General features: G+C 43.6%; 1 protein-coding gene across 4 annotated transcripts in view; it reads right to left on the bottom strand.

Moving 5' to 3' along the window:
- Positions 1-3,259: 3,259 nt before the first annotated feature.
- LOC116044420 (histone deacetylase 4-like) overlaps positions 3,260-22,101 on the bottom strand; it is a 59,408-nt gene continuing 40,566 nt past the window's right edge. For 2 of the 4 annotated variants that reach the window (XM_031291556.2, XM_031291558.2), the window contains 18 exons: positions 21,937-22,071; positions 21,602-21,794; positions 19,458-19,681; positions 16,054-16,272; positions 15,410-15,605; positions 11,718-11,851; positions 11,439-11,541; positions 11,289-11,335; positions 10,357-10,464; positions 9,982-10,037; positions 9,581-9,668; positions 9,292-9,411; positions 8,747-8,844; positions 7,139-7,257; positions 6,796-6,929; positions 5,293-5,377; positions 4,979-5,123; positions 3,289-4,390 (listed from right to left, as the gene is read on the bottom strand). In XM_031291556.2, the coding sequence (XP_031147416.2) occupies positions 4,348-4,390; positions 4,979-5,123; positions 5,293-5,377; positions 6,796-6,929; positions 7,139-7,257; positions 8,747-8,844; positions 9,292-9,411; positions 9,581-9,668; positions 9,982-10,037; positions 10,357-10,464; positions 11,289-11,335; positions 11,439-11,541; positions 11,718-11,851; positions 15,410-15,605; positions 16,054-16,272; positions 19,458-19,681; positions 21,602-21,794; positions 21,937-22,071 (2,247 nt within the window). In that variant the 3' untranslated portion in view covers positions 3,289-4,347. Of the gene's footprint in view, positions 4,391-4,978; positions 5,124-5,292; positions 5,378-6,795; positions 6,930-7,138; positions 7,258-8,746; positions 8,845-9,291; positions 9,412-9,580; positions 9,669-9,981; positions 10,038-10,356; positions 10,465-11,288; positions 11,336-11,438; positions 11,542-11,717; positions 11,852-15,409; positions 15,606-16,053; positions 16,273-19,457; positions 19,682-21,601; positions 21,795-21,936; positions 22,072-22,101 lie in introns of all 4 variants that reach the window. The other 2 variants (XM_031291559.2, XM_031291557.2) reach the window with 2 other exon arrangements.

Here is a 22,101-nt window from a genome sequence, read left to right as displayed (position 1 = left end):
CGCATAATTGCGTTTTTCTGGAGGGACTGGATTTTGCCCAGACGGCTTGTTATTGATGTGAAAAGTTCCTGAAAAAGCACAAAAAGTTCCCCAATCCTGACCTTTATTTTTAATTTTTTTACTTGAAAAGAGAAACAACACAACTACAGATTGATGTATTTTTCAGAAATATATTTTATAGATGTCAGAGATGAAATGTCCAAAGCGTAGGTCCCAAAAGAAAGGTAACATTTTTCATCAATAGAGACAAACAACAACAAAAAAATAACGTTTTTATCCATTTACATGTAAACCAAGAATTGCTCTTGAGCCACAGTGGTTATAGAACTGGCCGAGGTGGGTGTGACAATCAAACGACGATGCCCTTTTTTCCCCCAAAAAACCTTTCTCGACTGATATCTGCCTTTTCTCTATACCATCTTAGTGCCCGCTCAAAAACCTTTGAAAGAGGAACATTCTTTGGGAGTCTTTTTTTTAAGGTGTGGATGTAGCAGAGGTTTGGCAGAGCATGTTTCTCTTTAACAAAGTCCATACATGTTAGTAAGTGCTGAATCATGTTAAAAATCACTTATTGGAAATCATATTCAGTAAGAACAATATCAAATGTTCCGCAGTGGAGTTATTCGGACAAAGTCTTTTGAATTGTTTGCACACCAGAGAGGAAGAAAACCGTCCTGCCTGGTGCTCTTGGGAGTTGCCAGGGGAGGTTTTATTTTTTCATTTAAAGTCCTCCAGTGTTTTTCTTCTATTGTGCAAATACATTTTTGTTACATAGACAAGCAGGCATGCTGACTCACAAACCATGCAAAGAGTTAAAGTTGGAGCGAGCAGATGGCAAAAAAAGTAGTATTAAAGTTTCTACAAAAAAAAAAAATCATTAAAATAAAAAACAATTAAGCCAAATTAAACGAGTAACAAGTGGAATGTTTGTTAGACATGTAATAATATCAACGTAATCTCAATTTGTTTTTACAAGTTTATGAAATGATTTCAACTTAAAAGAAACATGGGATAAACTGAACGTAGTGTGATCTGCTACTGGTTTCAGATCAGCTGAAGGGAAGGAGGAGACACTGATGTTAATATGGACAGTCAAACATGATAAGGGCAACACATGCTCAGAAAGACATTTTTTTTTTAAATTATCGGCTGATGTTTCGAAAACTAGCAACGTGACATCATGACTTTGCCTAAACGTACACGCCACTTTCCTAAAGCCAAGAGGCGTGTTATATGTACGCATTTTCAGCTGTCCGCGTGTATGTTTACGTTGTATACAGCTGACTGCAGTCTGCAACTTCTTACTAAAGCCAGGTGGCGTGTGGGGGGTTGGGTTGAAAAGAAAAAACGGTTTGGATTAGGAAAAGAAGAACGGGGTTGAGTTTAGGTTGAAAAGAAGAAACGGTTGGGATCAGGCGCCACCCCCAACCAACCTCCTCGTGCGGATTTTTGGCCTTTCATACGGCGTCAATTCACACACAATTGCAAGGTAATGTAAGTCAATGGAGGCCAAACGGCATTGATAAACACGCAAAATACAGTCCTTCCAGAAAAATGCAGAGTTTTTTTTGTGATTGTTGCGGGCAAAAATCCTTGATTATGGGGCACGTTTTCTTAAAATATGCGATGGAATATGCGGGAAATTTATGCAATTTTATGTGATGAAATAGCTTTTCGATGATGTTCACGTCGCGTAATTACGTCACTTCATAACGTTCCCATGGCAACAGGGGAAAATGGCTGCTCTTGTGTGAAGTAAACGCAACATTTTTCAACTTGCTAAGATATGTGTAACTTTGCTAAGATATGTGTGACTTTTTTTGCAACGAAAATGCGGGGATTATGAAATCATGCAAGCCCCGCATATTTTGCGTGGAAATCGACAATTTATGCGGCGAAAGTGCGGCGTATTTGAAAAAATGCGGCCCCCGCATAAATATGCGGACTTCGGCTGATTATGCATTGAATTATGCGATCGCATAATCACGTTTTTCTGGACTGGAAATAGCGAGTATGCGTCTTTATAACACGCAAATCATGGCATATGAATTGACGTGTCATACATACGCCACTTCATGAGATCAGTCTCATGATGACCCCCCTCCCCTCCCTGTGTCCCTGTGTCCCCTCCTTTTCTTTACCCGCCAAGGAGAACTCAGCTAGCTACATAAAACGGCCTCTGAATGTCTTTCTGGATGTGTGCTGTTGTCACAGTCGAAAGGTAAGTGCATTAATCGCCCATGCACAAGAGGGAAATGTATCAATTAGGCAACAAAATGACCAAACGTTTTACTCTGAAGGTGTTCATAAGTCAATCGCAGTGCTGCGGAATGTAGCACATTAAACGTGAGGGCATCTTGAAAACAGTGCAGTCGATTAGGAGTTAAATATGCCGCTCTTTCTAAAAGTTTATGCAGTGATGTCATACACCGTACTGTTTTTTTCGCTCACAATATCATAGCTGTCATTAGTTAGAGTACATTTATACATTTTCCATATACAAATCTCCTATAAACAGTACATGTTAAAAATACACAATTGATGAAAATGCAGACAGGCCAAGAGTGCCGTAGAAAGAAAGAAAGAAAGAAAGTAAGAAAGTGTTGCTCCTTATGTTTGATAAATACGAGAAAGAAAGTGACAATAGTACTGTGTATGTGAATGTCAGCCCTATAACTATCCAGAAAACGGATAAAAACACGGAACAAAATCTATGGATGAAAAAAGTTAGAAAAATAATCTTATACAATAAAAAAAAAATAAAATAAAATAAAAGTGGACACGCTTACCAAACACATTTTTGATATTGTAAATTGACAACTTGATGTGGAAATCAAACATGTAGATACAAACGGGCAATACTCGATGACTGCCTCTCCAAATATATTCAATTCAATGTACAAGACTTAATGTTTAGCTCACACTAGCAACCAAGGTAGTTGCCAACCGGCAAAACATGGGAGGCCGATCGGCACACGTAAAAGAAATGCTCACTTGATGTGTGAAGAATAAATTAGTAAACATTGAACTGGGTACTGGGAGCCTTATCTGAAAGGACCAATGCGAGAAATGTTTGTCGACTTGCCAGCTAAGTGGAGTGAAAGTACTACTGTATATGCAAACTCATGCTTTGGCTTTTCTTGCTTGGCTTTCTCTTTTGGATAACATTCAAAAATCTTGCAAAAATGTCTGATTTCTCTACTCGAATACATGCTTTATGTGTTTCCAAAGCAATGACGTCAGTTAAAGGGAAGCTACATCAAAGGCTAAACCTTTTTTTTTTTTTTGGATACTTTTCAATCTGATTTACTTGTTTGAAGGTCTCCATGTTTGCACCGTTTTCTACTGAAGCTGGCAACTACCTTTACAAAGCGTTTTTCCTTTTTTACAGAAAAATAGATCCATCCAAAAGTAAAGTTAACTCTTTAAGAGAGGCTGTGAGAGACGTAAATGGTGTCTTCATCACGTTCCAAGTAAACATGCTGAAAGATTGTTTGCTTTATTTTTGTCATTCTCGCCCCACCAAAAAAAGGACCGGAAACTCTCCCGTCTCCTTCCCCCGCACCGATTCCTTTGGCGAGAATCTTTTTAATCTTAAGGCAATCTTTTCCTGAACAATCCTGAAATCCGGCGGACCCTCACCAAGGCACTCCTCTCACTCGTCAACCTTCAACGACAGGCTGGTCCGGCGAGGCGACAGTCTTGTTATCAAATCTTTGTAAGAGCCTACTCAAACTTCGGCCAACCAAAGTCCACAGTGAACGCATCTTGTAAAATATGATCTCAGTTGCCACGGTGCCCTTTGTTTTTGTCGGGAAAAAACAGTTGAGAAAAAAGAGAAAAGAAAACTCCCGAGCTGTGTTTAAACAGCCAGGAACGGTCTGCTGTCCCTGGTATCCTTGTGGTCAGCTGTGTAAAGCACCGTATGTTTCCGCAGTTCATCGCACCTTTTCTATGACGAGACCTGATCTCACACACCCCCCGCAACTCCACATACGCTCGCCCTCTCCCCTCTCTGCCTTGGTCACTCAGTTAGCCGCTGTGGGCTAAAGTGGGGGGTGCGAAGACTGAAAGAAAACAATAATGAGTGTCTCTGAGCGAGTGCCGCCAAGCAGCGCTGTTATGTTTAATTCCCCCCCCCCCTCCCCAATTCAGTCCTCTGTCTCCTGATTGGCTCCCTACTCTGAGGCTGAGCCCACCCCCTCTCCCTCGTTTTGACCGAGGGGCTGCCAATCAAGGTGACTGACGCGGTGAGTGGGGTTAGGGGGACTAAAAGAAGGGATCAGTCGAGACTCTTCTCCGGAGAGGTCAATGATTAACAGTGTGACACCCTCACGTTTCCCTCCGTTACAGTGGTTCCTCCTCTTCCATGGGTTCCTCCTCTGGCCTGCTGGACAGAGACACACAACAACAGATATTAACATCCCAGGCGGCCCGTCATGTTTCCTCCAAACCACCTGCAAACTGACATCTTTGCACTGCAGCCATTTACATGCAGATAACCTCCTGACGTTCATGGACTTGGGACTCAACAACTGCCACTGTTTGGAGAGCAAGTACATATTCTCCTCTTCTTCACCTTTCAAACTTTTTTGGGGAGCACATTTATTTGGGATTTTGAGTAGAGCCTGCCTAAATGTGGGTGTAGGTACAGAAGTATAAGAAATATTTGTAAAATGATTGGCCAATTGATTTCATTTAGAATAAAACTCACAGGCCAAGATTCATTCTTTGTCGTTGCATGTTTTTATAGCTTAAATAAACTAATAAATCCCAAACTGGTGATCACTATTCAGTTATCTCACGTCCTCAACATGCAACAGTAGGTGAGAAGTAGGCGACTATTGAGGAGCACAGGTTTTTAGAGAATTAAAAGGTAGAGCTTATACATATATAGATGCTAACTCTCAGTCTCCCACCTGAGAAAAGATCACCCTCCCAGCAGTGAGCTAAGCAGTGATTTTTTGGGATCCTTTACCTCTGATCCATGGCGTTGGTGGTGGCCACGGACAGAGAGGCCATGGCACTGACAGCTTCAGCCTCCTCTGAGTCTCCTCGTTTGGCCTCCAGCAGGGAAAGTCCCAGCAGCGGTGAGTAGCGATGCACCGAGCACCAGTACTTGCCTGATTGGTATTTAAAGTGCATTATTAGATAAGTATTACCAAGTTTCCAGACAATGACACAGATTAGTTATATTAAAAAAAAGGTTCTCTTTCTACAGATTTCTTATTCCCTAATTGTGTCCGTCTGTGTGTGTCAGTGTTGTGAGTTTGTGTTAGAGGGTGAACTCACTGTGAGTCTCTAAAACTTTCTCCAGAGAGCGAACAGCGTTGGGGTTGGGCCTCTGCTCGAGGGTGGCCTTTGGCAGCGGGTCCAGCTGCATGGGACCAAAAAAACACACACACACACACACACACACACGCACACACAGAATTTTTTTTTACACAAGTATGGGACAGGCTGGGGCGCCTGTAGCTCACCTGTTAGAGCAGGCGCCCACATATAGAGATTTACTCCTCGACGCAGCGGCCACAGGTTCGACTCTGCCCTGCGGCCCTTTGGTGCATGTCATTCCCTCTCTTTCTCCCCTTTCATGTCTTCAGCTGTCCTATCCAAAATAAAGGCCTAAAATGCCCCAAAAATAAAGTATGGGACAGGCTGCGTTTACAATACTCTCCACAAGGGGTTGACCTAGAAATAATGCACCATGTAACATCAGTTCATCCCACTCCCAGCCCATATTCCAGCTTGATTTGTTTCCTAGACCCAAGATGGGTGACATGGCAACAATATTAATGCCTAATAAATCTACCATAAAGCACTGAAACTGTTAGAAAAATTATGCTTAGGACGGTTTTTGCTTCAGTTTCTTTGTTAAACCATTTGCTTCCAAACTGCTGTTTCAGTATTTCTCTGTTCTAGTATTTCTGTCTTTCATGTGTTAATCATGAAAGCTGAATGACCTTGCAAAAAGCACAGGATGTATCCCTGAGGGCAGAGCGCATAATGTGGAGGAGATGCCGGGCCTGACCAGAGATAAGAAGAAAGTCACTCATTGCATGAACCCGAATAACTAACTTGACTCCCATCTCCTTTAAAAAGACACTGTTGTGAACAATCTTCAGTCATTTTTCTGTACTTGCGCTGAAGTGCTGTAAAACTGACTCTACTTGCAAGTAAAAACGAACTTTGAGAGAACTCCAGTGATTTTGTTCCATTCTTTGATAAATAATGATCCTGACAGAAACCGATCAAATGGAGGGTGTCCCAGGAAGTTACAGCCAAGGCTTCACAGGACAGCGTGACAGCACTCTGATTTAGCAAGGCAAAAAGGTATTTAAATTTCCACTACTGCTTGTGTGTTTTTATAAAAAGGCAAATAAATGAAAGTCACACATCTGGAATAAGTACGAGATCAAAATTACAGCTGAGGCAATGATACATTTGGGATTGGTGCAGCTTTGTCCTCATTTTTGTGTTGTTTTTTTCTTCCATTATACTGCCAACACAGCAGATTAAAACGGGATTAAAGGGGCGCCTGGTTAGCTCACAGAGGCTGAGTCCTTGTCGCATTAAATTAAACAGGATTAAAAATGACTTCACATTCACAGGTAGAAGCAAAAATAGAGGATGTGTGAGCCAGATTCAATACTGGAAAAGGAAAGCACCTGGCTGACAACCAGACAAAACATGCCCATGTCCCCTCCACTTTTCTCCAACACCGACACCTTGATATAACACAAGGGCCATTAATTAGGATTCAGACCCTGTGTGTAGTCAGAGTGACCTCCTTACCTCTTGGCCTAGCAGGGCGGCCACGCAGGCCTCCGAGGCGTCGCAGATGGCGGTGAGGTCGTGACCCCCCTCCAGAGCCAGGACCACCCGGCCTCCAGCGAGGGTCATCAGCTGCCTGGTCAGATAACCAAAACCTGAGGAAAATGTTACAGAACGTGTGTGAATGGATGCAAATGAATCTGTGGTGTGCGACAGCAGTTGAATTTCATTTCACATTTTCAGTGTGTCAGCTCCAGAAGCACAATTTGACATCCCTTATCGGCACCCAACTCTATGTTTTGGGTGCTGTCAACTGCTGCAGCGCGGGATAAGAAAAACACACTTGAGATACGCTTGTACTCACATTTGGACGTCAAAGTGTAGCCGCCCAGCGGTGGAGGGTGTCCCTCCACAGCGTCGAAGCCAGAGGAGACCAGCACGATGTCCGGGGCAAACTCATTGGCTATGGGCATCACCACTGACCTGAGAGTGGGAGGGTGGAGTGCAAAGATTAACAGCCAATATTTCAATGTGAATGTAGAAGATAGAGTACTCACACAGGCACAAATTATTCATTTTATCTCCATGAAAACATTTCCTCAATTTGTTTTCGCCAAGCAAGTATTATGATAATCTGTTAACCCTTTATCTCAATTTTTCAAGCAAAAATACACTTGCTGCTTTTATTTGTATGAGCTACTAAACTGAATATACAGCTTTAGGAAATGTAGGTTGGCATTTTTCACTATTTTTTGACAATGCAAAATGTCTATGCAAAAAATAATAATAATAATAATATAATCATTAGTTTTGCAGTCCTACTAATAATAAAACTATCATCTACTAGCAGACATCAAACTGACATCGCTGTCCAATTAAACCAATCTATCTCCAAATTTGGTGACTTTGAATATTTTAGAGTGAAGAATTAAGTGTTTCTTAATAAGTTCCTTAAGCATTGGATCATCTGAAAACTGCTTTGTCACAAAGATGTTATCAGACCTGTTTTTATTTAGTCATGGGAAGTTGATATTTTGGAGGGTTTCACAGTTTTCACAGTACAGCAACAATTGCCTCCTCGGCCCAGTGTCTCTACGGTTACATATCATGTGTAGTTACTGTACTGTACATCAGACTTAAAAACTCTTTCATTCATCAATCTATCCTATTGTTAAACCAGCTACATTAAATCCAGTGCAATATTTATTCAGGGTTACAAGTCTCCAAGACCTTGTCTGTGTGTATGTACTTGGGAGTTTACAGTATACATAATACTCGGTGTTATTCATCTTATGTATGTCTGTGTCTATGTGCTCTTTTTTATTTAGCCCTGGCTGACAATAAAGTCGTATCATATTGTATCGTATCGTATAAAGTAGCTTCTGTTTCTGAACATTTACTCTCGAATGTTCTTGCCTTTTTGTACCAAGGTTATTCAATGTATTTAGCTAATTTAACACACTGTCCACACTTGCATGATGACTGTGATGTTGGTATTGAAAAGTATTGGAAGCAGAATTAGGACTATTCAATTCAATTTTATTTAGAGTATCAAATCATAACAAGAGTTATCTCGAGACACTTTACAGATAGAGTAGGTCTAGACCACACTCTATAATTTACAAAGACCCAACAATTCTAGTAATTCCCCCAAGAGCAAGCATTTAGTGTGACAGTGGCGAGGAAAAACTTCCTTTTAGGGAGAAACCTGGGACAGACCCTTGGTAGGCGGTGTCTGACGGTGCCGGTTGGGGGTGTGATGAACAGTAGCAATAATAGTCACAATAAAGATAATGGAACAGTGACTACAAATGGTCGTCGTAGTAGTTCATGTCATAGCAGGGCGTTACAGGATGCAGCGTGGCACAGCAGAGCATAGCTGGACGTAGCAGAACTAGGGCTGTAAAGACAAACTGGCTTAACTATCATCTGGTTTGTCTTTGTGTGACTTGGTGATATTGTTATCTGTTACCTGAAGGCAGCCAGGTACTCTACATCTCCCATGGGTGGATCCAGGCCTCCAGTGAAAGCAACGTTAACGTTGAACCCGACACCGGGCCCACTGCCCACCTGCAGAGAGAAGCACGTGTGTGACTCACCTTGATACGTACAGGACAAACGCAAAATGTTTAGATTGCCTTTGTTTTTCAATACCACTCCATATTAACTTCAAGACATGTAACATCACTAGAGTGCTAAAAGTGCTTTAGGAGAACAGCAAATGAATTGGCCAACTATCACAGTGTCATTGTTTTCATTTCATTGTTATTTATTTTTCAAATCCTCTACTTAGCAGAAGTAATCTAAATTCAATCAGCTGTGGGAACTGGATCCTGTGCAAAATGTTTCCCACAATGCACCGGGAACGCGTTTTGCTCAGGTCTGAAGTCAGTTACTAAGGTTATGGTCTCACACACACACACACACACACACACACACACACACACACACACACACACACACACACACACACACACACACACACACACACACACACACACACACACACACACACACCTCATCAGGTGCTCCACTTCCAGGGAAGAAGTTGCCGTCGTCATAGCGATGAATAGACAGGTAAAGGACATTGGGGTCATCATAGAACGCTTGCTGGGTGCCGTTGCCATGGTGAACGTCCTGAGGTTAGATGGTAAACACATGATATGATCTCACAAACGTTGCCATGCTGTGTGCCTTTTAAAGACATGTATATATATATATATATATATATAGGAGTATTAAATAAGATCTAACTTGTCCTCTTTAATGCAAACTAACTACATCACGTTCCCACTAAGGGACTGACCCAGTCCACGATGAGGATCTTGCTGACGTTGAGTCTCTGCTGCAGCAGTTTGGCTGCGATGGCCACCGAGTTGAAGTAGCAGAAACCCCTGAAACGGCAGCAAAGAGAGGGAGGGGCTGAGTCGTCCTTCTTGTAATGAAATGAAGCTGTGCCAAAGCACTTTCCTGCTTCATTTCCATGTTTTTTTATGGAGCATTTTAAACGTGTTCTGAGAAGGATGTGATAAATAAATAAAGTCTCGAAACAGCAGCTGGCAGAATAAAGGTATTCTGTTCTTTATGTGCAAATAAACTCATTGGTTTATGTCATTTCTAGTCCAGACGAGCCTGTTCCACTGCTGGTATTTGTATATGCATAGATGAAGTGTCTCCAACTCAGTGTGGTGACGGCTGTGGCCTTACATGGGAGTGCTTTCCTCTGCGTGGTGTCCAGGAGGGCGGACCACAGCGAAACCATTCTGCAAAGACAGACAGGAGCGACAGGAGTCTGTTAGCCACAGCGGCACTGATCACCACTCAATGTTTCCTCTGTTAACTAAGTATTGGCGAACCGCGGCTAAAAAACACTGTAATTTAGACAAATACTGTACACACAAAACAGGGCTGGCTTTAATGGAATTCAAACAATCTAATAAAAAGCACTTTTAGCACTAAGAGCACGACCGTTACATAACAAACTTTCTCGCATTTTCAAAGCTTGTGGGAACCCCATGATGTCTATAAGATGATTCCCCGATGTGGGAAAGAAAGCAAGCAGACGAGTGTCGTCACGGTTACCTTCAGCTCTCCGGTAGCCACTTTGAAAACCACCTCCACCACAGAGCCGACAGCGAGTCGCGCCGCACTGGAGGAGTGGACCTCGTTCCAAATGGTGTCACTGTCCACCTAGAAACACAAGACCTGTGTTAAGTCCACAACATGGAGATGACCGAAACCGATCAACACACACACTTTATTACTCCTCTGTCCTCCTGCATTAAATTTCGGGCAACTTATTACTCTACTGGAACAGTATTTTTAGTTTATGAATTATTTTAAATTACAGCATTACAGCAATTTAAAAAAAAAATGTTGTAATGCATTTATTTGCCTCATGTGTATTCTATATCTACGACGTTCCACTTCTGGGATTGCTCCGTTGCCGACGGAAATTATGCAAGATTTCACTCATTTAGGCCGGATATCCGTTGCCTTGGGCTTCCTTTGTGTTGGCATTTTAAACTCCCGTTGATTTCTGAGGACTATGGTTAACTGCTCCTCAGATCTCTGCAGGGTAAATCCAGACAGCTAGCTAGACTATCTGTCCAATCTGAGTTTTCTGTTGCACGACTAAAACAACCTTTGAATGTACACGTGTTCCACCAAAACAAGTTCCTTGCGGAGGCTATTTTGCAGAGGCGCCGTTGGTTAAAGAATTGCCAATAAACCAGAGCATGTTTCTCTCCCATCCCGGAATGCTGTGTGGACTAGCCAGACCTTCCTCCGCAGCGCTGTGGAGGAAGGTCTCGGCAATGCGAGACTACCTTATGTGTAAAAGGTGCAATACAAAGAAACTTGCCCTGTCTCTTCATACTCTCCCTGTCAATGACTTCTGTATGTTTTATCATTTTAAATATGACTGTACTACATATAATTCAATTAATAATATACAGATTGCATCATGTGAGAAAACTATTATTTCACTTTATGAATGTGAGTGTGTTACTTACCCCTAACCCTCCGCACGGTAGCCGTACAAACATGGGAGTGACTGAACCTGGTGAACCAGGAAATAAAAATTAAAATAGGGACTGGATAATGGTAGTTGAGATATATATGTGTGTGTGTGTGTGTGTGTGTGTGTGTGTGTGTGTGCTTACAATCAAGTTTCTGTCGGAGAGGGTTGGTTCCGTACAGCAGGACGTGGGCTTCAGAGTGAACTGTCTGCAGCTCTTCCAGAGTGGCCTTCCTCCCACGGATACACTACACACACACACACACACACACACACACACACACACAGAGACAGAGAGAGAGAGAGAGAGAGAGAGAGAGAGAGAGAGAGAGAGAGAGAGAGAGAGATAAAGAAGGATAATTGTCATATGCAGTTTACTCCACTCTGTGCGATGTTAACTGTGGTGTCTTTTCCTCTTACATACCTCACACTGCGCTCTGAGTCCGGTCTCCTGCAGCCGAGACCAAATGCTCTGAATCCGGCCTGCGTGCTCCGGGTGACTGTTGGTGTTTCCACACATACACTGGTGCTTCTGCATTAGAGAGTCGTACACCAGGCCTGAGGCAACACACAGAGAGAAACATGCACTACATTAAATAAATGATTCATCAATACGTCATTGACAGAAAACTAATTGGTAACTATTTTTTATCATCAATTTTCACACTGAACATTTAGGAGTTTCAGTAGCTGTTTCATAAACTATGCAGTTTGAAGCTGAGTGGGAGCAAAAGTAGGCCCAAACGGTTATAAAAAGTATGTGCATGAACACACAAACTGCCACAGTATGTGGCATCTTTATGGCGATAACATTAGTATAATACAAATAAAAAAAGTTGCTGGTAGCATCTTCATTCTTTACTCATAAATGACTTATTTCCTTTTGTAATTTTAATCTCTGTTTAAAGCAGGGGTCTTCAATGTTTTTTTAAGCCAAGGACCCCTTAACTAAAAGAGAGACGGAGCAGGGACCCCCTATTACATATATTGTATAAAATGAAGTTGCATAATAAACTGGGCCTACAATAATGTGTAGGGCAGCCTAAAGCCTTTATACCTTTTTGCCTAGGATACTAAGCTATTAAAATGGCCCACTAATTGTTGTCATGATTTTATAAATCATGACTAAATGTTAAACATACATGTAGCACAGTGATCCCTTAGGATGAACTGTGGATGTGGATGGCTACCATGGCGTTTTCCCATTACATGGTACCTGCTCGACGCGCCTCGACTCTACTCGCCTTTTTTGTTTTTCCATTATGAAAAAGTACCTGGTACTAGCTAACAGGTACTTTTTTTTTAGCATCACCTCCGTCGAGGTTCCAAGCCATAGATATATGTTCTATATCTATGTTCCAAGCGAGCTGAGGCGATACAAAAAGGTGACGTGAAAACCTGCAGACTACTGATTGGTCGGAGAGAATCGTCACTAATCACTGTGTCATCATTGCTAGCGACAGACGGGGGTGTCCTGAACAAACCCGCCATTTTTAAATAGCTTAGCCAGCGGTGTTTTTTTGTTGCTGCCTCCAGCTTCTTTTGAAAGAAAATGTGTCTTCTGGCTGTGGCAACAGCCACATGCTGAGAGTCAAAAACAACACACCTTCCACGTTCTGTGTGTGTGTCGCGTTAGGTCACGGCAGTTTCCTGCGGCGTCGCTATGACGACCAGCCACGCTCGCCTCACGCATGAGGCGGTACGAAATCTGCAATGGAAAATGGAGGACGGGGCAAGCCCATAGACTGTATATAGAATGTGTCACTGCCCGATGTGAGTCGAGTGCAGATGTGAGTCGCGCATGCGTCACTTTGCGACAAGTAGCCTACAAGATGCTAACGGCTTTTTGAGCTAACGCAGTCTATGAGCTAACGTTAGCAATCAAACAATCATAGATAGCTAAAACATTTTTGAAATGACTGCTGCTGCTGGCTACAAGTTAGCAATCAAACACAATAAAGGCTGTCACTTAATGGCGTTTTGAGCTAACGTTAGCAATCAAACACTCATAGATAGCTAAAACGTTTTTGAAATGACTGCTAGCTAAAAGTTAATCAAACACAACAAAGGCTGTCACTTGAATGGCATTTTGAGCTAACGTTAGCAACCAAACAGTCATAGATAGCTACAACGTTTTTGAAATGATTACCATCTTCTGTTATTGTATGTAAAGAGAAACGTTTATTATTTTATAGATTTCACAAATTTCAGTATGACACGTTATGCCGTAAACAGTTTAAATCTGAGCATGCGCGACTCACATCTGCACTCGACTCACATCGGGCAGTGACACCAGAATGGACCAACAGATCCCGTTGCTCTGGACGGAGACCAGTGAAGGATATTAGAAGCATTTTTCCGTGATGGCTGAGCGTTACTGTGCAGCCTCCAACTGAGAGAGACGACGTAAATGTGACGTGAGCTTCTGGTAGCTGTGCCAAGAGAAAGCTCAATCATTCCCAATCTTGCAGAGACGGAGAGCGTAGGTACAGTCATGTGAAAAAATTAGGACACCCATGCTAAAGTTGACTAAAAAGAAGAATAAAAAAATCATCTTTTGCAAATTGATCTTAATGCCTTAATTAAAAAAAATGAGGAAAAATCCAATCTTTAAGGACACCAATTTTCTTTGTGAATAAATAATGTATCGTAAATAAATAAATGTTTTTTCCTTAAAATACAGGGGGCATAAGTAAGTACACCCTTACGTTAAATTCCCATAGAGGCAGGCAGATATTTATTTTTAAAAGCCAGTTATTTCATGGATCCAGGATACTATGCATCCTGATAAAGTTCCCTTGGCCTTTGGAATTAAAATAGCCCCACATCATCACATACCCTTCACCATACCTAGAGATTGGCATGGGGTACTTTCCATAAAATCATCTCTCAATGCAAATCAAACCAGCTATTAGGCTAACTGAAATCAAACCATGCCAATCTCTAGGTATGGTGAAGGGTATGTGATGATGTGGGGCTATTTTAATTCCAAAGGCCAAGGGAACTTTATCAGGATGCATAGTATCCTGGATCCATGAAATAACTGGCCTTTAAAAATAAATATCTGCCTGCCTCTATGGGAATTTAACATAGGGGTGTACTTACTTATGCCCCCTGTATTTTAAGGAAGAACATTTATTTATTTACGATACATTATTCACTCACAAAGAAAATCGGTGTCCTTAAAGATTGGAGTAATTAAACTTAAACAGCTAATGTAAGTCAAAACTGCCTGCGAGCTTCTCCTGTACTATACGGTAATTCCTCTACTTTGCAACAGTAAGTCGCGTGGTTATGACGCCATCGTTAGCCTATTTTTATAAAAAACTTCTGCTACGGAGCCATAACGTGAGGTACAAGGTAATGGAGCCTTTTATACATTGTCGTGTTTCTTTAGAAATAAACAATGGACAAATAGAGTCTTTAAACGCTTCAGATGTGAAGTTATTCGCTGTCAAAGTGGCGCCAAAATGAATGGCAGTCAATGGAATGCTAACGGGGGGTGAGTGCTTGTTAGCATCAAAATGGCGCCATAGGAAGTACGCGTTGTGAGAAGCTTACCCCCTTGGGCAAGCCGAGCAGAGCTGGTACTAGCAGTGGGTAGGCGCCATAGTGACTACCTTACCTATGGGACAGTTACCAGTGGGGATTTATGTTTGCTAACAATATGTTGGATTCATGTTAAAACAAAAATTAACAATAATTTGGAGGCCCCCCCCTGCACTGTCTCTGAGGACCTGCCTAGGGGCCCCGGATCCCCTGTTGAACATCCCTGGTTTAAAGAGTCAGATCTCTGAGAGGAAGAAAACGTAATGTGAGAAATGGTTTTGGCAAGATAAGCTCCTCTAGCTCTATTATCACTGCTACCAGATGGAAGCGGGAACCATTATACCACTTTTTGGCCAATTCCTGGTTTTTTTTGGAAGGAAATGTGTCCTTTCAGTCCCCAGTGCGTTGAGAAAGGCAGTGAAATTCAAAGCCAAAAGTGTCTCAAATGAATGTTTTTCCGCAGACCAGAGGGAGCCTACTGTATCAAACTGACAGCAGCTAAACGGTTTATTTGAAAGTGAAAGCGGAACTCGAACGAGTTCAAAGAAAGAGGGTGGCGACGCCGACCTGTGGTGAAGCGGGGTTTGACAGGAGGGTCGGGGGCCGGGACGCTGATTGGGAAGGAGGAGGCTGAGGCCGGAGACGACTGGGCCCTGGACAGGGGGCGGTGTCCTGGGAAGGAGATGGACAGGCCGGCAGCCTCCATGGAGGCCTGATAGTTTCTCAGCTGATGAATCCGCTGCTGCTCCAACAACAGGGCCTGCTGCTCACACACACAGAGAAGAACACAGACCCATAAAGAAAGAAGATGAATTCTATAGTTGTCATGGTGAGTTGTTTAGTGAAACGCCTGAAATGTAAACGCATCAGGGGACTACGGGGGGGGAGGAAGAAGAATTGCTTCAATATATTCTATATTGCAAGTACAACTTACGGCCAAAAGATGGCAGCCATAACAAATGATACGGCTTCGATTCCCCCTGGGCATTTAATCACAGACATGTCGTAGGACAAAGAGTAGCATTTTCACAGCCCTTAATACATTTATGTGTCTCTTTGTTTCTTCTTCTTCCTATCTGTCCAGGACTTACCCAGGAACACCTACAACTAGGGCTGCTCGATTATGGAAAAAAATAATAATAATCACGATGGTTTTGGTCAATATTGAAATTTTGACAATTCTCTTCTTTCCCAACTCCCCCATCCTCTACCTGTCTGAAGAGCAGTTCCTGCTCCATCTGCCTATCCCGCTCCATGTGCTGCTGCAGCGCCTCCTCCTGCAGCTCCTGAGGGTCGGGGGGCTCCTGCTTGATGGTGACCCCCGGCGGCAGAGCTCCACCATCCTGGTGTTCCCTCAGCTCCTCCTCCGTCTCCTCCGGGTGGCTCTGGTGCTGGCGGCCCACGGGTGACTCGCTGGGCTTGGTCATCATCTGCGAGACACAGAAAAAGGAGAAAGGGAAGATGACGCTACCACGTGAAGTTTATTTCACCTCCATTTCTCATCCAACAGCAGGATGTGACAAATCCCCTCCGACGTGTGAGGTTGCATTTAGAACAACAGACACGCTCTTTTTTTTTTTTTTCTGAATTAAATTCCCGGCATATCGCTCCTTTCTCTGGAGCATTCTTCTTTTGACAAGCTTAATTTGGACTACTCAGCCAGATTTGGCGTCTTGCTCATTTCAAACCTATCCGTTCTAATTGAATGTGAGTGGCCGCTCTGCTGTCGGTACTCCGGGGCAAAATGTGTCTGGTTTTAACAGAGACGTTCCACACTCCCTGTTATGTTGCCTTTCAGCCTATTATTCTGGGGGGCTCCTGTTAACCCAGTAGTGAGTCAGTTGGCTTTTCATTCACTTTCACTGACATGTCCCATTCAAAGTGCCATTCATGGCTGAGGAGTACTTGTTTGTGAGTGTTTACGATGTAAAGACAGAGTATTTTAGAAGTAGTAGTAGTTTTTTTTCTGGATGTCATAAGAGTGGGTTTTCAGATACAGGTGTGTGTTTCCCAAGGCTGTAAGCTTCTGGGTCCCCTGGCACAGAGCTAGTGCAGCATTAGTCTCGCATTGCCAGACCTTCCTCCACAGCGCTGCGGAGGAGGGTCTGGCTAGTCCACACAGCATTCTGGGATGGGAGAAAAGAAACGTGCTCTTTATTGGCATTTTTTTAAACCAATCACAATCGTCGTGGGGCGGCGCTAAGCACCGGGAAAAGCTTGGTGCCTCTGCAAAATCGCCTCGGCAAGGAACTTGTTTTGGTGGAACACGTGTACATTCAAAGGTTGTTTTAATCGTGCGACAGAAAACTCAGATTGGACAGATAGTCTAGCTAGCTGTCTGGATTTACCCTGCAGAGATCTGAGGAGCAGTTAACCATAGTCCTCATAAATCCAGTTTAAAATACCAACGCAAACAAAGCGGAAGGTAACGGACATCCGGCTGAAAAGAGTGAAATCTGGCGGAATTTCCAAAGGCAGCTGAGCAATCCCGGAAGTGGAACGTCGTGGTTATAGACTAGCGCAGCAATGACGTCCGAGCATTCACCAGCTCTCATCCAAAAGAATCTGATTCAAGAGACAATAAACATAGACAAACTGCAAACCTTTACATATATAAGGGGCTAAAACCACGACTCACATTATATAAAAAAAAACCCATTGTATTCTGATTCATTCATCAGAATAAAAGAATGTTTGAAGTGGAGATTTTCAATTTTTGTCCTGATAAAACTCTTGCAGAATCTGTGCTTGGCGTGCCAGAGGCTGTTATAGAGATGTTTGTGTGAAAGGCAGCCACTGGAGGGCTCTGAAACATATGGAGGGAGTGAGACAAGAGAAGAGAAGAGAAGGGCAGAGCAGAGTAGAGCAGGGGAGGCGGAGGCGGAGGAGAGGAAATCCCTTGTTTCATTCACCCACCTCTCCTCCAGCGTGTACTCTGCTCGAATTGGTAAAGCCAGTCCACAGAGCAACGGCTGCTTGCTTCCTCCCTGACCATATAAGGCAGAGGCTTCCACTCTGTTGCCATGGCAGCGCACAGTTACCACCGCAGTCCGTGGCAACAGTCTCGGCCACAGTCACAGAGACTTGGATGCAAATATTCTCACACACACACACACACACACACACACACACACACACACACACACACACACACAGCTTTACATGTTAACCCATACCTGCCTCCGCCTACTTGCAAAACGAAAATACTACAGAGAAAAACGGCAGAATAAAATAAAGGACTTCACAGACATCCACAGCCAACCCGTTACTGGCTGTGTTACTGGCTGCCGCCTACACACAAACAACTACACTACAGCTGCTATGCTGGCCCACGGTGGCTTATAAGCCCTAATTAATGATCAACCTTTTTGAATGTGATGTCAGATCTGCGGGCCCTTCCATCACCTGCCCTCATTAGTACAGTCAGCATCATTTGCATTCAAACTGAACTATGGGAGTATAGAAAATGTGCACTGGAGGCTTAATGTTCTAGTTTAAGATTTGTTATTTTGTACCCTGACATGTTTCATGATACCCAGGTACAGAAAAACCATTTTTTCTGACGCTTTAACAACAACGTGGGTGGACTACAGGATACTTGGATGCAACTTCTACGGGGGAACCATGGAGAATATCCTGATTGACTGCATCACCACCTAGTAAGGCTCTACAGAGGGTGGTGAAAACTGCTCAGCACATCACCAGGACGGAGCTGCCATCCAAGGGGGACCTCTACACCCAGCGGTGCATGAAGAAAGCAATACAGATGATCAGAGACGCAAAACCCACCCCCCAGCCACAAACTGTTCTGCCTGCTGCCGCCTGGAAAAACGACACCACCGCACCACCAGGCTCAGGGACAGCTTCATCTAACAGGCCATACGGTTTTTTGATCTCATTTCAAGCAGGGGGCGACTCCACTGGTTGCAAAAAGAAGTCCGTTTCTACAGAAGCCTTTGGGGAAATGACCCTACTTCTCATTTGATTTATTACCTCAATACACATTTTCATAATGAGTTTATGGCCTCACTCGGTACGTTCAAGTCTTCTTCAGCTGCAGCTTCAGCTTCTTCAGCTACAGCATGATGTTCATTTTGTAAATTATGCTCCCATTTATTTTAAAGTGGACTATAAAGCAGGGGATGCTTTAGGGGGCGTGGCTACACGACCACCTGTCAATCAGGACAGAGGCTTAGCGATGCGTATCCATGGCACTGTGCACATTAAAATGGCCGTGAACTTGTTTTCGGGTGTTGCCCATTTTTTCGTCTTAAACTTTGACCCTGTCACTGTGTGTTTTCACTTCTTCAAAGTACACAAATGTATTATATAATTGTATTACTTCATAGATATTTTGTTTATATTTTAGCCCTATATCTTAACTAGCACCTTTTTTCTTCTTCTTAGATTCAGATTTTGCTTTTAATTGTGTGTTTTGTGTCTTTTTTTTGGTTATTAATGAGCATTGTTGGAGGGGCCTGAGGCCTAAGATTTTTATTGCCAACGAACACTTCTGTACTTGTTATTGTTGTCCACATGACAAATAAAGAACCTTGAACGTGGCGGCAGAAAGTAGAGGAGAAGGGAAGTCAAAGATAGATTCTCCAGTGCTCACCTTGTTGAGGTGGAGCTGCTGCTGCTGAAACTGCTGCTTGTGCTTCTCCAGGAACTGCTGGTGCTGCTGTTGCACCACCAGCTGCTGCAGGGCCAGGGCTTGGGCGTGAGCCTGCGCCGCGCTCCCTTGAGGCAGAGGGGCCGACTGGGTCCGCCCCAGTGGCCGGTGCTGCCGCTGCAGCTTGGCCATGGATGCCGCTGGGGACATAGACAGGCCGCTCACACCTTGGGACACAAAGCAGGAGGACTTCAGTTACTAGACGAGGTGAAACCCAAGACCACAGAGTGTAAACTCGTATCCATTAGGAGCTTTCTCCATGAGTTGTCTGGGAGACAGCTCATTTCTCAAGAAAAACAAGAACAGAGACTGCATTGTTTCAATCTACTGTAACACAGGCTGTATGCTTCATGTTGTATGTTCGATTAGGCACAAAGGCTTTCAATTTCTGCACTTTGTCTGTACTATATAAGTGATAGTACCGTTTCAACACGATGCATCCTTCTCCCAGTGAAACCTGGGATTAGTACATTTTCAGTGCCTTTGTTAGCAAGTAAACTTACAGGACATTTTATTCAACAATTTTCCATTCTTTGGACTTTTGTTATGACATCGTACTTTGACTGTTGCGTCGTTGATCGGACACAACAACAAGGACTGCTTTTGACTGTAAACCTGCAAAATAAAAAAACAATCTACGTCCACTTTAAATACGTGGCTACAAAGAAGTCATGGTCAATCTCATTTTGTGCCACGTCATTTCAGTGACCCCAATAATTCAGCTTCATTTTAGCTTTAAGATCTGAATGAAGTGTTTTAGTTTTGGGAAGGTAGATCTTGCTAAACCTTGGGCCGAAGCCATGTAGGAAAGCTACAGTGCTCAACGGTGAGTGTTTTGATGATGACCTGACTTGCCGCCACTCCAAAAACCCAGAACCTTATGAAGTATTTAGACTAGCTGTCATAATGATGCATGGGCCTCTGTCTGCGAGGTTTATTTTGGCGACTACTTTGAAGAAATGTGACGTTTTCAGAACAGCCGCCACTTTTTTCCAGATTGGAAATTGGAAGCAAAGGTGGATGTTTCGCGTGCTTGTCGAGTCAGGAGGGGTTTATGTTGTCTTTTCGATCCTTGAGTGGTCAGAGGACACTGAGGAAGACCCCTGACCTGGTAATGTAAGCTGCATTGACGCCAGCTGAATTCCTAAAATGCAAGATAAATATATGATGTTGTTCAACATCAACAAATGGCTTCCTAATTTCACTCTTATTGGTGTTGGATTTAAGATGAGTCGGCAGATGTATTTGTGAACCACATAAAAACTGCCATCTGTGCTGCCATACTGCGATTCTTCTATTGTGATGATACTAGCAGGGAAAAGTGAACAGATTAGTCAATTTACAGTGCATCATCCGGGTGAGGGGAGCGAGAAAAACAGACTTGATCGAGCCTGGGACATGATCTGAGAAGCTTGATTACTGTGCAAATATCAGAGAAAATAGCTTAACAACCCACAGCGTTTTCAAATCGTTTCTGAAAAAGCTTGCCGATGCATTGCTTCGGCATGGCAAAATGGAGCTAGGAGGAGTTAAAAGGAGGTAGGAGCTGATATGAAGCGTGGTGCTTGAATATAGAGAGGCTTTCTTGGTGGCTGAAAACATGACTACTTGTCTGAGCTGAGAACTCAGCAACTGGTTCCGGCCTATGTGTGGGTGTGCACACGTCCTTGTCTGTACGTCCCTGTGCGTGGATTACACACATGCATGCGTCCATGTGTGCGTCATTGCCCATTCACTGCTAGTGTCCCGCTGAAAATAGCAGCAAAGTGGTAGTAATGAATGAGCTGATGGGAAAAGGGCGCACAATGCAACTATGTCACACTCTCATAGCATACGCCGACATGTGAAAGGAGCTCATTAGTTTGAGCTAATGAATGGACGTCTGTCAGTGTGAGGGGGGCACACAGTGTACCACGGACACACATCTCCAAACTAAACAACCATAACTTTTAGTCAGTGTTGTATTTGGTGATTTGCTCTCATCACCATCAATTTTACCAAAGCTACTACCACGAACAAGAGCTACCATTGTCACTTTTATGACTATCAGTCACTAGCTTTACTAAAACACCCAGTACTACACGGACCTGTCACCAGGGGGCTCTGTGCCGGGCTCTGGTCCATGAGCACCATGTGTTGAAGCAGTGGACTGTGCGCGCCGTGCCCGCCTGTTCCCGCTCCGGCCTCGGCCAGGTAGGGGGTCAAGTGGCCGCCGGAGAGGAAGGGAGGGCTGAGGGAGAGGGCCGGCTGCAGACCTCCATCCTGCTGGGCCGAAGTCACCTTGAAAAGAGAGAGAGAGAGCAGGGAGGGTGAGGGCTGACTTTCAATAAATGGTCACAGACAGTACACTCCAGATAAACAAATTCACAGATAAAACAGTCTGCAAGTAATTTCACCAGCTTGGCAGCAGTTCCCTGCTTACATTGGAAGCAGCAGTGGACGTGGCAGTGGCGGGCAGCCCCAGGGTGATGTTGGGTAAAGATGGTGAAGTGTAGAGGGACAGCTGGTTAATGGAGCCACGCTCAGCACCGCCGCACAGCCTCTGGGCAAGAGACGTCTGGGAAGCACATTTAAATGATTTATCTGG

The sequence above is a fragment of the Sander lucioperca genome, chromosome 24, assembly GCF_008315115.2.
Source record: "Sander lucioperca isolate FBNREF2018 chromosome 24, SLUC_FBN_1.2, whole genome shotgun sequence".
Lineage (NCBI taxonomy): Eukaryota > Metazoa > Chordata > Actinopteri > Perciformes > Percidae > Sander > Sander lucioperca.
Note: the sequence above shows the minus strand (reverse complement) of the source record. Positions and strands in the feature narration are given on the sequence as shown.